Below are 13465 nucleotides of genomic sequence, written 5' to 3'. Positions count from 1 at the left end.
GTTTGAATGTGCATTTTGACCTACATAAAGTAAAACATTAGAACAAATTACAAAACCTATATCATTATCATATTCGTTGAGCAAACATTAATTTTTTGAAATTTTTCTTTGCCAACTACCTAATTCTATTTTTGGTAAAAACCCTATAGCCACTACTGGATCTAGGAAATTTGACGCCCAAGAATAATAAAAATTACGAGCCCTTACTTAAATGGAAGTACGGGATATGGTCATGACTATTTTTAATAAATTTAAGAGCACTTAAGAGTGTCTGGGGCAAGCATACCCACTTACTCCTCTCTAGATCTATGAAGCCACTATGAAATAAGAAAATATAATTATTTATTGTACAGTATAAACATATAATATCAATAGCTATGTTTATAAAATATATGTAAACATAATTAAAGTTTTACATAATAAAATGCTAATATAATTTAATTAGATGTTCTATAATGCACTATATACAAAGGTACTGGCCCTCAACATATTACTGTGTTTACTTCTTGTGTCCGCGGTTTAGCGAACACGGTTGCAAGTTTTTTTTATCTTGGAAAAAAGCGGTGACGCGCGTGCGCGTCCGAGATTACGTCTCCCTCTCCTTCACTCATTAGCTGCCGCGAATAATAATACCTGCATTCCATTTTGTTTACATTCCATTCCGTACCATCGCTGCAGATTAGTATGCGTACCTGATTGGGTTATTTTTTTTCCAATTACTCAATATTGTTTCGTTACTGTTTTGCGATCGTTCGTTACTATGTTTGTCGTGCCCAACGAACGTCTGTATGTGTAATAACGCCGCACCAAAACCATCGTGTTCCTAGCCAGTTGCAGCCACCATTTGATGATTCGTGAAGTGAGTATAGGGCAAAAACCGCGTTGTTTACAATTCCAGTGACTGCCCGGACTGGGTCGTCCGATCCGCTTCGCGCACTTTATACTGCCGCCGCCGCTTTGCTGTTCCTTCCACATCCTCGACTTCTTACCTGTCTTAATACCCTCTTATTCTCCCGTCTCTAGATACTTGATTGACGTCAGTGCACCAAATCCCGTTCCAAGTCCTATCTGACAAATGTCTCTTAGAACCATACAGAAGCACATACAATCGTATGGAAACATAAACAAAATCACTGCATCCATGAAACTCGTGTCGGCGGCCAAATTGGCTAAGACTGAACGTCTATTAAAAGATGTGCGACCATTTGGCTTAGGTACTCTATCGTTTTATAAACGTTACACTCATATTAACATGCTCGATCATACCAATGATCACCTTATGTTTGCAATCACGTCTGATAGAGGTCTATGTGGCAGTATACATACCGCAGTTGTTAAAAAAGTTAAAAAAGAATTATCTAGATCCGATCAACGATTTGCCAAAGTAGTCTGTGTCGGTAGAAAAGCAGAAGAGATGTTAGTTATAAGCCATAAACCAAATATTCTTTTTACTGTTTTCAAAATAGGTAAAGAAAATCCTACTTTTTTAGAAGCTTCAAATATATTTAATGAATGTTCTCATATTGAATATATTGCTTGCCAGATTTTTTACAATGCTAGTATTACTAGGGGTACATCAAAAGTTGATTGGATATCAATATATAACACTAATCTGCTTTTAACAGTAGTTCATATTGCTAGCTTAGAAGAAGTAGAAGAAGAAAGTATGAGAAGTTATATAGAATTTTCAACTGTTTCACTATTATTTTTCGCCATGGCAGAAAATACTTTGTGTGAACATTCTGCTCGTATGATAGCCATGGATTCCGCTTCTAAAAATGTGCAACAAATGAATAGTAAATTGTCATTAGAGTACAATCGCAAAAGACAAACTAAAATAACATCAGATCTTATTGATATTGTTTCTGGAAGTCAAGTTATTACTGAAAAAAAATAATGTATTGTATATTTTAAAATATATTTTTAACTATATAAATCTCTTTAAAAATTATATTCATTTTAATATATTTTCTTAAAAAACTATAATTTGCATGTATAAATTATATACCTAAAACATTGAATAAAAAAATATACTGTTCAAAAAATGTTGAATACTAACTTTCATCTTGGAAGTATTTGGTACTTAACTAATAAATTTAGAAAAAAATATTTATTTTAATCTAAATTAAATTTAATAAAATGTGATTCATTTTTTATGTATAAGCTACTTATGTAAGTAGCTATTCAAGTATTATATTATTAAATTATTTGAAATAATGTATCATTCTGAAGCAAAATTTTACATCTTTACCATCCATTTTGAAGTATGAGTGGCAATAGTCCTAAGGTATAAGAATTGAGAGACCTGTGGAGTTAAAAATTTGACGAAAAAATTATTTTCTCACAAAATATACTGTTAAACTAAATTAATTATTTACATTTTTTAGTTATGTTCTCGAAAAAAAAGAAAAAGCCTCAAATATCTTCACCAACAAACTTTGAACATAGAGTTCACACTGGTTTTGATAAACGAGAAGGTAAGTTTATAGGTTTGCCTCTACAATGGGCAAGTATAGTTGGTAACAATCAAATATTAAAAAGCACCAATAGACCATTACCTCTTGTGGATCCATCAGAAATTACTCCTACAGAAATATTGGACTTAAAGGTAAAGAAAATAAATTTTGTAATTTTATGTATGATTTTAAAGATGTAAATAAATCTAATAATAAAAAGCCTAGGTAAATATTTATGTTAAAATGTAAATGTATTTTTTATAATGATGGCTTTTAAAATAATTAGTTTTATGTTATATTGGTTAGCTCATTGGTTTTTATTTTAAGGTTGTTAAAATTTACCAAATTTTTCTGTAGTAACTTTTAAATAAGTGGTTTCCAATATTAGTTATTTGAACAGTTTTAAAATCATATTAAAATGATGTAAGATACAGTCTTAAATCCGCAGTTGCTTTTAGATTGTTTTGTATTTAATTTTAATCAAGTAAATGATGAAAAACTCAACTAGTTCCATACTAGTAAATGATAATAAGAATAAAAATGCTTTGTCTAATAACTATCCAAAAGTTATTAAATTTTTAACCATTGATCAATAAACATTTTTGATAATTAAATGACTTAATATCAAAACAACCAGTAACAAATATTTTGAAACAATGAATACAAGTATTATAAGTAGAGCGCGGATTTCTATGCAATTACATATTTTTTTGCTTTCAATATTTTTGGATTTTTGTCAGTTATCTCCACGAATCATCATAATTTGAAGTTAATGGTAAAATTTTTTTTTGCATATCTCTGTATATTTAGTGGTTATTGCATATTTTGGCAAAATTTAAAATTTATTGCATATTGAAGTGGAAATTTAAAAAAAAAATGTACAAAATAATATTTTGTCAAGTAGAAAAATTAAAACTAAATTTCATAGTCACTAAATAATAATTTTTATATATATATATTTAGTTATAAAATAAATAATTGATTATGACGTAAACTTAATCACTCTTGCTGTGTCAGTCGGTTATCGACATACCACTTGCTTCAAATATGTCCCAATAACTTCGGTTGACGTCAAACGTTTGTTTTCAGTCTTTTAAAATATATTAATTGATAAACGACACAGCTTCACAGAAGATAAATTTGAAATGCATATGATTATTCATTTTTATAATAAATAAAATTTTAAAAATAAATTAAGTTCAGAAAATTTTCTAAATTTTTTTTGTTAAGTATTTAAGTAATTAATTATTATAAGTTGAATTATAAATTTTAAATAAATAAAAAATTCTTGCATATTTTTTGCATATTTTCATGATTTTTACTGCATATTATATAGCATATTTCGATAATTTTAAGTGCATACAAATCGCACTCTAATTATAAGTATTGATTTTAGAATATATTAAAATCATTTCCATCACCATCCATATTATATTATTATAGATTACATACTTTACATTACTATACACATATAGTATTTTATAATATACAATCTGTAAAATAAGTGTAGTTATATTTTTACTTGTGTGACTGGAATTTTTCTTGTTAATTATCATATATTGCATATTTCCAAAAAAAAAGTGTTTTAAATAAACCAAATTAAATATTTTTCCACCATGACTCCTTATTTTTTTATGTTGGTTGGAAACTGCTGTTTTAGATTATTAATTAACAAAACATTTTTTTAAATATGTAAATTAGTAAATTTAGGTTGTATTGAAAATTATAATCACAGATGTTTCAAATTGGATATTTATTATAACTAGAATTAAGATGTTTCTGACCTCAAAAAACTTGAAAAATGCATTCAAATATAACAGAAATAGTAAAATAAGGCAATACATTAAATTTTTAAAGCTATTTTTCATTTATTATATGTGTGTGAAAAAATGAATATAAAATGTTTAATACTATGTTTTATACATCTAACTTTAACTCCTCCAAATATCTTTCAGCACTTTATAACTCACTAGTTAGGACGCTTTTAGAATACAGTGCCATTGTTTGGTTCCCTTATACCTCATATGATATCTTGATAATGTTCAGAACTGTTTTTTGAATTTTGCTAGTTATTGTCTTAACATTTCTCATCTAACCTCATGACTATAATCACATCAACGTCATTCTCAACATTGTATCGTTAACTGATTGTTGTAATATTTCCTGTTGTTGTTTCATTAATGGACTTACTGAAGGAACTATTGATGTACCCCATTCACTAGAACAACTTGAAATTCGTATTCCTGGTTCCACCATGTTCAAGGACATTTTTTACACACCACCAAGTCATACAAATTTTAGAAAAAATGCCTCTCTATCAAGGATGAAGTATATTTTCAATAATTATTGATTTTCGTACTTTGGCCAACTTTTATATCTCTTTTTACTTTTTATTTAACTTTAAACATATTACTGTTCTTTGTTCAATTAATCTAGGCATTAATTTAATATAGTTTAAATCTCGATTGAATTGTTAGTGTTTTGTAATATTGTAATACTTTTTTCAAAAGCTGTAGAATATATAAAGTCTCCTTGCTTATAATGCCCTCATATGGTTTGCACTTGCTATATGTTGTTTTGTACATTTTTTTTCTGATGCAATTTTCACTCCACATAGCTTACACAAAAAAATTAAACCATCAGTTAAAAATATGTCTTCCCTGAACTCTAAAACAAATTTTTATGAGTAAACGTCTTCAGAATTTTTAACTTTTTTTAACAGAATTTTGTTCACTTAAACCATAGATTTTATTTATTTCGTATGGCTTTTAACACAAATCAACTTAACTATCAAACTCTAACTAAAATATAAACTAAAACAATACAAACATGATATAGATATAACTTAAAATAAAACTATGATTAGTCAAAAATCATAAATATTAAAGGATAGACATTCTTGCGATGTGGGTTCATAAACAGATGTCGAGGTTCGTAATCCAGGTAATTGCTTTGGGTGTCACTGCATGCATGCAGGCCTTCAGAACCTTGATTGAATTTTCCACCTTGGCAATCGACTACTATGTATATGATTTATTGTTTGTTCCCCGTTTCCGCAGTTACATACAGGCTTATCTTGGAACCCCGTCTTATATAGGAGGTAGCCACACCGACCATGACTTGTTCGCAGTCTATTTAACGTGGACCAGGTACAACGAGAAAAATTCATTCTTAGAATTCGATCATTAGGGTCACATATTAGCTTCCTATTTGGTGCTATAAAGCTTGACCATTCTTTTCGCCATTCCTCAGCGCTATCAAACCCTAAACTTATCAATGTTCTGGCGTACTCAACTGATGGGCTCCTGAATTTTAATCGTTGATTAGGTGTTTGAAGCATCATCTGGTATAAAAGTGAATGCTTGTAATCTACAGACTTCTTAATGGTTTTTACAAGTGTATCTTTCCTACAAATGTGTGGTGGTTTAATGTTTGTCAGTGTCGGTAGCCATTGTAGTAGTGTAGATTTAACTACCCTGCTTATAACTCTCATTACACTATTAAGCTGCGTGTCTATTTTGCTTACATGTGTGTTGTTACACCAAACTTGGAATCCATACTCCGCTGTACTATAAACTAGGCTCAATGCTGTTATCCGTAAGGTCTTAGCATCGGCACCCCAGCCTGTTCTAGCAAGCATTTGTCCAAGGTTATATCGGGACCGGATTTTTTTACTGAGGGTACTTAAATGCTCATTAAATGTGAGTAAACGTTCTAGCGTTATACCCAAATATTTAGGGAGATAATTATGCTTTACACCTATTCCGTCAAATTCAACCTCAAATTTGTCATTAACTTGTCTGTTATTGAGGTGAAATGCACAAATCTGTTTTTCTAGGGTTTGGCTTTAGACGCCAATTGCGAAAATATGTGTTCATTAACTCTAGGTCTTTGGTTAAGATTGCACTGCCCTCTTTTAAATCTTTACACTGGAACGCTATTGCTATGTCATTCACAAATTGGAACTCAAGCCCTTCTGTCATTGGGATATCGTTCATGTATAGGTTGAACAATGTTGGGGCTAGGACTGATCCTTGAGGAGCCCATTATTCGCTGTCTTCCACCTGCTCCCATTATTACTTAGGTAAATTTGGAAACGTCGGTTTGCAAGGATTCCTTCCAAGAACGCCATTAACTTACTACAATTGATAACATTACTAAATTTATACAGCAGTCCATGTCTCCAGACCGTGTCATAAGCAGTAGAGAGGTCAAAGAAGGCTATGTTGGTTTTTAACTTCTTCTGGAATCCAGCTTCAATTAGTGTTATTCAGGCGAGAACCTGTTATTCGTAATTTCTGTAGTTTCTGAAGCCCGCTTGCTTTACCGGAATAATCTCGTCAATACGAGACTGTATTCTCTCCAGGATAAGTCTCTCCAAGATTTTGTATGAGATGCTTAGTAGTGAGATTGGGTGGTATTCTGTAACATCGGTTCCAAACTTTCCCGGATTTAGAAGTGCGATTAATTTAGACCTTTTAAACTGTTTTGGAATGTTTGCTGTGTCTAGTATGGCACTGTAGAATCTAGCGAGCTACTCCCGTGCTCTGGGACCAGCGTATTTGATGAATTCGGGGTATATCCCATCAAAACCAGCTGCCTTATTTAATTTGGTCTTGTTTAAGGCTTTATTGACCTCATCGAGCGTGAAATGTGCACCAATCATAGTATGTTGTTGTAGTTTTTTCTTTTGACGTCTAAGCTCTGCTTTAATGGTCCTATTGTGATCTTTGCATGATTGGGTTTTACCTATATCGATGAGTCTCGATGCCAATTCGTTTACACTCAGAATTTCTTGTTTCTTCTTGCTATGACTATGGTTTCTAAGTCTCTTCATCAGGCCCCACGCTTTATGACTCGAGTGAGTAAAGTCTAATTCCACAGTAGTTTCACTCCATCTCTGCTTCCTTATAATATTTAGCCTACCAATGAGATTGTCTGCTATTGTTCTGTTATTATTTTTCTGAAAATCTTCAAATCATTTTGTACAATCTTCATCCCAGTCAGGTATATAAAGTTTCCTAAAGCCTTTAGGAATGTGTTTACTCACCACCGATTTGATGGCTCCCATAAATCGATCGTAAGAACTAGCTTTAGGCGGGATCCAAGAGATTATATATGGTTATATATGGTCTAGTTCGTTTCCATAATCGACCCAGTTAGCCTTCCTAAAATTTCAACGTGGTTTAGGTAAGAATCGTATGAATGGAATTCGCAGCCCGTAGTTCAGCAATATCAGACGGTGCTGATTATGTAGGAAATTTCCCTGAATGTGTCTCGTTACCATAGTATTGTCACTTAAGGAGGTCTTAGAATCTATGCTGAAGTCTGGAATATAGTCCTAACCATCTTATTGACCGGAAAGTACACCTATCTTTGGCGTTATATATGAGTTCATGTTGTGCAGGACCATCCATTGTTGGATGGTCCGTTCATTGCAGGACTAACCTGAAGTTTGTTTCCTTTAGTATCATTTTCGTCGTACCCCCATTCCAGGTTGTGACTATTAAAATCTCCTACGTATAAGTTTAGGTGATCGAATGTTTTAATTGGGGGAGACTTTCATTGAGTGTTAGGTGGCTTATATATATTAACGACGGTCACAGTCCCTATGATGGCTGCCAGTACGTGGATATCATCTTGGTTATCTTCGAAAATAATCCGGCGTGTATCTATATCTTCTTTAATATATGTGGCCACACCGTATTGTTTGTGGTGTATCACTCTGAGTAGTGGGTAGCCTTGTATGAATCCCCTTTTTCCTATATCCTCATCGTCTACTGAGTGGGTTTTCTTTATTCGTAATTTTTGACAAAACTTCACATTTTAATTTTGAAATTCCTTCAATATTAAAGTTGCTCACCCTGAGGTCGCCACCAATACTTAGCGTTAAGTGGTCCTTAAAAGGACCATTTTTATTTGTCATCGTTGACAGTGGTGTTGATGCACCTAATGGTAGTATTGATGCATTAGTTTTATGTTGAGATCACATATAACTGAACGCATGCAGGGAGGGCTATGAATAAGCTACCACCATCCTCCCCAAAACAATAGATTAAATTAAATACACTAGTATTATTTAATATATGCTTAAATATAGACACTAAAAGTCTATAACACAAAACACAGTGAACTCACAGTTTGCAATATATTCATTGTTTTAAATCTTCGTTAGTCACCTTGATGATTTGAAAAATTTTAGTCACTTGGAATAATATAATATCCCATGTGTTAAATTAATTTATGAAACATATAAATTTGTTCATTGTATTATTTTTTGCTGAATATGTGTTTTGAATGTATGTATAATTAATATTTTAATAGTTAAATGTGGTATTTAAATGTTTAACAGGTGTATGAATATTTATTCTATATATATATTTAAATATTAATCATTACTAATCACTTTTTAGTTTATTTTTTATTTTTGTATTGCTATAAATATAGTAATTTTGTCTTTAAATTCTTATTTTTAACTTATACAACATATTTTGACTATTTATTATTTTACTATTATTTATTAATTTATGTTGAATATGAACCCTGATATCATAACTGAATAAAGGGTAAACAAATAATAATAAATAACAACATAATTATCTGTTCATCATTATATTATAATAAGATTAAAAGAAATATTTTTATCCTCAATAAAGTAACGTTGTAAGTATAACGTTTAAAAATACATAAAATGTAACTATAGATATTTAAACAAAATTTTTTTAAATACCTAACTTTAACTATATTCAATATAGTAAAATCATAAAATTAAAAAACAAAACCAAAATCATACTAACGTCTCTTACTCAAATTAATAAATTTAATTTTTTTTTTAATTTAAACAATTTGATTCAGTAATTTTAAATGAGTATTAATAATTTATATTTACTATGTGTAATTTTAATTAACCAGTCTAGTGGTAGTTATTCAGCAGTAATTTCATTTTCATAAGCATTTGAATAATCTACGAGTAGACAAACTTATTCTAAAACAAAATAGTCACCTGGGGTAAAATATTTCCAGATTCCAATATGAACGACTATTTATCATTTGATACTACACTGGTTATGATAAAAATCTTACCACCATATATTAATACTTTGATGACATATGATATCACGGCGTTTGAGGTGACCATGTTTTTACCCCTCAAAACAAATATTTTTAATATGTCTGGGGTATTAAAATACTTCGTGGTGACTAACGAAGGGTTAAAGACGTTTAGGTCATTGGATAGCAGGTACTAACGACATTGTTACACAATCACGATTCTTGGTCGTAAAAACGATAGAGTTTGAACTTCAGCAGTGATGTGACCGTCTGGTGATTTAATTTACAAAACAAAATTATTACTTTTCTTTGTTGTTTTTTTTTTTTTTTTTGTTAATTTTCTTAGTTTTCATCCAAATGTGTAAATTAAATAGGTGAAACATGCAGTTATATTATAAATATGCACTAATACCTTAAAACCTCATAATATGCAAAAATATGCAGATTAAGATGTTATCCAATAGTTCGTAAATATAAAAACAAATGTATACATATATAGCTGATTCTGAAGAATATACGATCAAAAGGAAAAAATCATAAACATCCTAACCATAATTATAACCAATTACAATATATTATATTATTCTCATAAGTTTTTTTTTTTAAATGAATTTTTGTTGAAGATTATTGTATTCTTACCATTATTATAATATCATGTGTAGAACCACGGTATATCTAACCATAGTATAGTTTGTGTTATATTAAATTCAACGAAACTTAATTTATTTTCAAAAGCATTTCTTCAAATTTTTAAAAATTCTTTATAGTTAAATAGCTTTTATAATTATATATATATATATATAAAAAAATGCATAACAAATATCTATATATCATATATCATCATAAGATAAGAACATTTTGTCACTGTATTCATTTTTACTATCAATCTTTATTAATTTTAGACTATTGTGCGCGGAGAAAACAATCCTAAGTTCAATAATAATCCTATTAATAATCGAAACAATGAACCAGCTGGACTTCCCAAAACTTCTAATGTTGCACGTTCAAACTCTTTACGTTCTTCAAGTCCACCCCGTATTCGAAGACAACATCCGAATGTGCCACCTCCGTTGCCTGAAAATGAAGTATTAGTGATGAATCAGAGTTTGGTCCCACAAAATTTACCTCAATATCCAATTCCTAATAATACTCAAACAAAACTTGATTACAGTAATAAATATGTAAGTTTTATTAAAACTAACTTGTTTAGTTTTTAACCCCATAATGTTAAAATTATTATCACCACTTAATTTTCTAGATAAAACCTGGAGTTCCAGAATGGTCTGTTCAAGAAACACCAATATCACGAATGAATCAGAATAATACTCCTACTAGCCAAACAATAACACCAGATCCAAGTGGATCACACTCATATCATTCAATGCAAAATGGAAGTATTCCACCAGTATTTTCTAATGGATCAGCAGTTGACTCACCGTCTGGAAGTCAAACATCACAAGCTAATACTCCTGTACCACCAAATCGTACTCATCCTGTTATTAATAATGCTCAGATTGTTAGTACAAACAAGGTAAGAGTTATAAAAATGGTTTTTATTAGTTGACTAAAATTAAAATTGTGTATTATTAAATTTAGGGCATCACACAAAGTCTTACTAGAAACCAAGATCAGAACCAAAATATTAAACCAACAACAAATGGTATATCAACAACCAGTACTACATCAATTCCTAGTGTTGCAACAAAACAACATCATGAACAACAACGAATAACTCATGAACAAGTAAATTTTTATTTTTTGAATAATAAATTGCTCTTACACCAAATTTATTTTGTTTTATAGTTTAGAGCTGCTCTTCAGCTTGTTGTTAGTCCAGGAGACCCTCGTGAAAATTTGGATAGTTTCAAAAAAATTGGAGAAGGTTCAACAGGTACAGTTTGTATAGCTACAGATCGTATGACTGGCCGTAAGGTAGCAGTTAAAAAAATGGATTTAAGAAAGCAACAACGTAGAGAATTATTATTTAACGAAGTTGTCATAATGCGTGATTATCATCATGCAAATATTGTTGATATGTATGATAGTTTTTTGGTTGGTGATGAGTTGTGGGTTGTTATGGAATACTTGGAAGGTGGGGCTCTTACTGATATGGTAACACACACAAGAATGGACGAAGAACAGATTGCTACTGTTTGCAAGCAGTGTTTGAAAGCTTTGGCGTATTTACATTCACAGGGAGTAATACATAGAGATATCAAGAGTGATTCCATTCTTTTAACTACTGATGGAAGGGTAATTATTATAAAAAATTTTGAATTTTATTACATTTTAAATATATTAATTAAAATATTTGTATACTATTTCCTAGGTGAAAATTTCGGACTTTGGTTTTTGTGCTCAAGTATCTCAAGAGTTACCTAAAAGAAAATCACTAGTCGGAACGCCCTATTGGATGTCTCCTGAAGTGATTTCCCGTTTACCATATGGACCAGAAGTTGATATTTGGTCTTTAGGTAATAATTCAATTTTTTAATTTTTTTATCATTATATATTCCTTGTTAATTTTTTAGGCATTATGGTGATTGAAATGGTTGATGGTGAGCCACCTTTCTTTAATGAACCACCTCTTCAAGCTATGAGAAGAATACGAGATATGCCTCCACCTAAACTTAAAAATTCCAATAAAGTAAATTTTTTTGTTCTCCAATTATTTAAAAAAATAGTATTACATAATAATTTTAAAATTCCACAGATATCGCCTAGATTACAAGGTTTTTTAGAAAGATTATTAGTCAGAGATCCAGCACAAAGAGCAACTGCAGCTGAACTTCTACAACATCCATTTTTAAGATTAGCTGGCCCTCCTTCTCTTCTAGTGCCATTAATTAGAGGATCCAGGCATAGCAACTGTTAAAAGGTAAACGACTTATTGTTCATTTGTGCAATTTTTTGTTATTTGTTATTACATTTTTTTTTTTACTTATATGACAATTTTTTTTCACCTAGATTGTGTATTATAAAAGTTACTTTTTTTATGTAACTTACATGTTTAACCGATAATACTAGATAATTGTATATTTTTTCATAATGTTATAATTTGTTAACGTACATATAATAATGTTTTGACATAAAAAGTGTATTCACTTTTTTTGTCACTAGCTCAATATGACATACTTAAATGTTGAAAAATTAGTGCCTTAAATCTTATATGTATGCTTATAACGAATCATAAATTTATTCTCCATTATTAAAATATGAGTAGATAACCAAAGATGGAGAGTTTTAAAGATTGTTTAAATTTTGGAAAGTGTATTTTGTAGAGTTGTAACCTGGTGCCTTTTATACTTTATTATTTTATTTTTACATTGTATAAAAATCATATTAAAAAAGAAGTGAAAATAATTTGTAAATGTTTTCAATGGTAATTCAATTTGTTTGGATAATTTAATATTTAATTTCACGGTTATTGACAGTAGTATCATAAAAGCACTACATCTCTGTTATGCACTTATATTGTTTAAATAATAATTAGATAATCATCTATTATGTATACCTTTCCCAATATAGTATTATAAGTTTACAGTAAGGCTGTTAAATAATTAAGATGAAAAATGTATCCAACTTAAGTTAACATGCACATTGTACAATGAAAAACTTAAACATTCCAATAATTGTTTTATAACTTGTTAATTGTTTTTACACATATTGTTAATTATTGACGACAGCATTTAAAACGAAAATTTTTTTATCTTCTAGTCAGTAATTAATATAACAATTGAATTAATTTTTCATTGATATTTTTTTTAATTTGCCCTTGTAATGAATTTATGTTTTCAACAGTATTTATTATCTTAAACTTGTCAGATCTCTGTTTTTCTTTAAAATAAACTATTGACTGGTCTATAAAAACAACTATAACTCTTAACCTGTAGTTTTTAGTTGAATTTTTTTTTAGCTTTTATGATACAATTCTATGTATGTAATATAATTTTGTTTTT

At 29.9% G+C, this 13465-nt stretch overlaps 2 protein-coding genes across 2 annotated transcripts; both read left to right on the top strand.

Moving 5' to 3' along the window:
• Positions 1-631: 631 nt before the first annotated feature.
• Positions 632-13208, top strand: LOC112682790 (serine/threonine-protein kinase PAK mbt). The gene is made up of 9 exons (XM_025553521.1): positions 632-859; positions 2388-2608; positions 10409-10687; positions 10765-11037; positions 11103-11249; positions 11310-11759; positions 11836-11980; positions 12038-12153; positions 12220-13208. The coding sequence occupies exons 2-9, from the start codon at positions 2390-2392 to the stop codon at positions 12379-12381; spliced, it is 1791 nt and encodes a 596-aa protein (XP_025409306.1). The 5' UTR covers positions 632-859; positions 2388-2389; the 3' UTR covers positions 12382-13208.
• LOC112682791 (ATP synthase subunit gamma, mitochondrial-like) lies at positions 867-1897 on the top strand. Its single transcript, XM_025553522.1, has one exon. The coding sequence runs from the start codon at positions 1076-1078 to the stop codon at positions 1895-1897; it is 822 nt and encodes a 273-aa protein (XP_025409307.1). The 5' UTR covers positions 867-1075.
• Positions 13209-13465: the final 257 nt, after the last annotated feature.

This window comes from Sipha flava, unplaced genomic scaffold (assembly GCF_003268045.1).
Source record: "Sipha flava isolate LNK unplaced genomic scaffold, YSA_version1 211_pilon_pilon, whole genome shotgun sequence".
Lineage (NCBI taxonomy): Eukaryota > Metazoa > Arthropoda > Insecta > Hemiptera > Aphididae > Sipha > Sipha flava.
This window is presented reverse-complemented; position numbering and strand designations above follow the sequence as displayed.

What these genes read in the sequence shown, in the direction of transcription:
- LOC112682791 (XM_025553522.1), top strand. Translation starts at nt 1,076, where the DNA reads ATGTCTCTTAGAACCATACAGAAGCACATACAATCGTATGGAAACATA.
- LOC112682790 (XM_025553521.1), top strand. Translation starts at nt 2,390, where the DNA reads ATGTTCTCGAAAAAAAAGAAAAAGCCTCAAATATCTTCACCAACAAAC. An exon ending in TTTTAACTACTGATGGAAGG is followed by an intron (nt 11,760 to 11,835) that starts GTAATTATTATA and finishes ACTATTTCCTAG; the next exon opens with GTGAAAATTTCGGACTTTGG. An exon ending in AGTTGATATTTGGTCTTTAG is followed by an intron (nt 11,981 to 12,037) that starts GTAATAATTCAA and finishes TTAATTTTTTAG; the next exon opens with GCATTATGGTGATTGAAATG.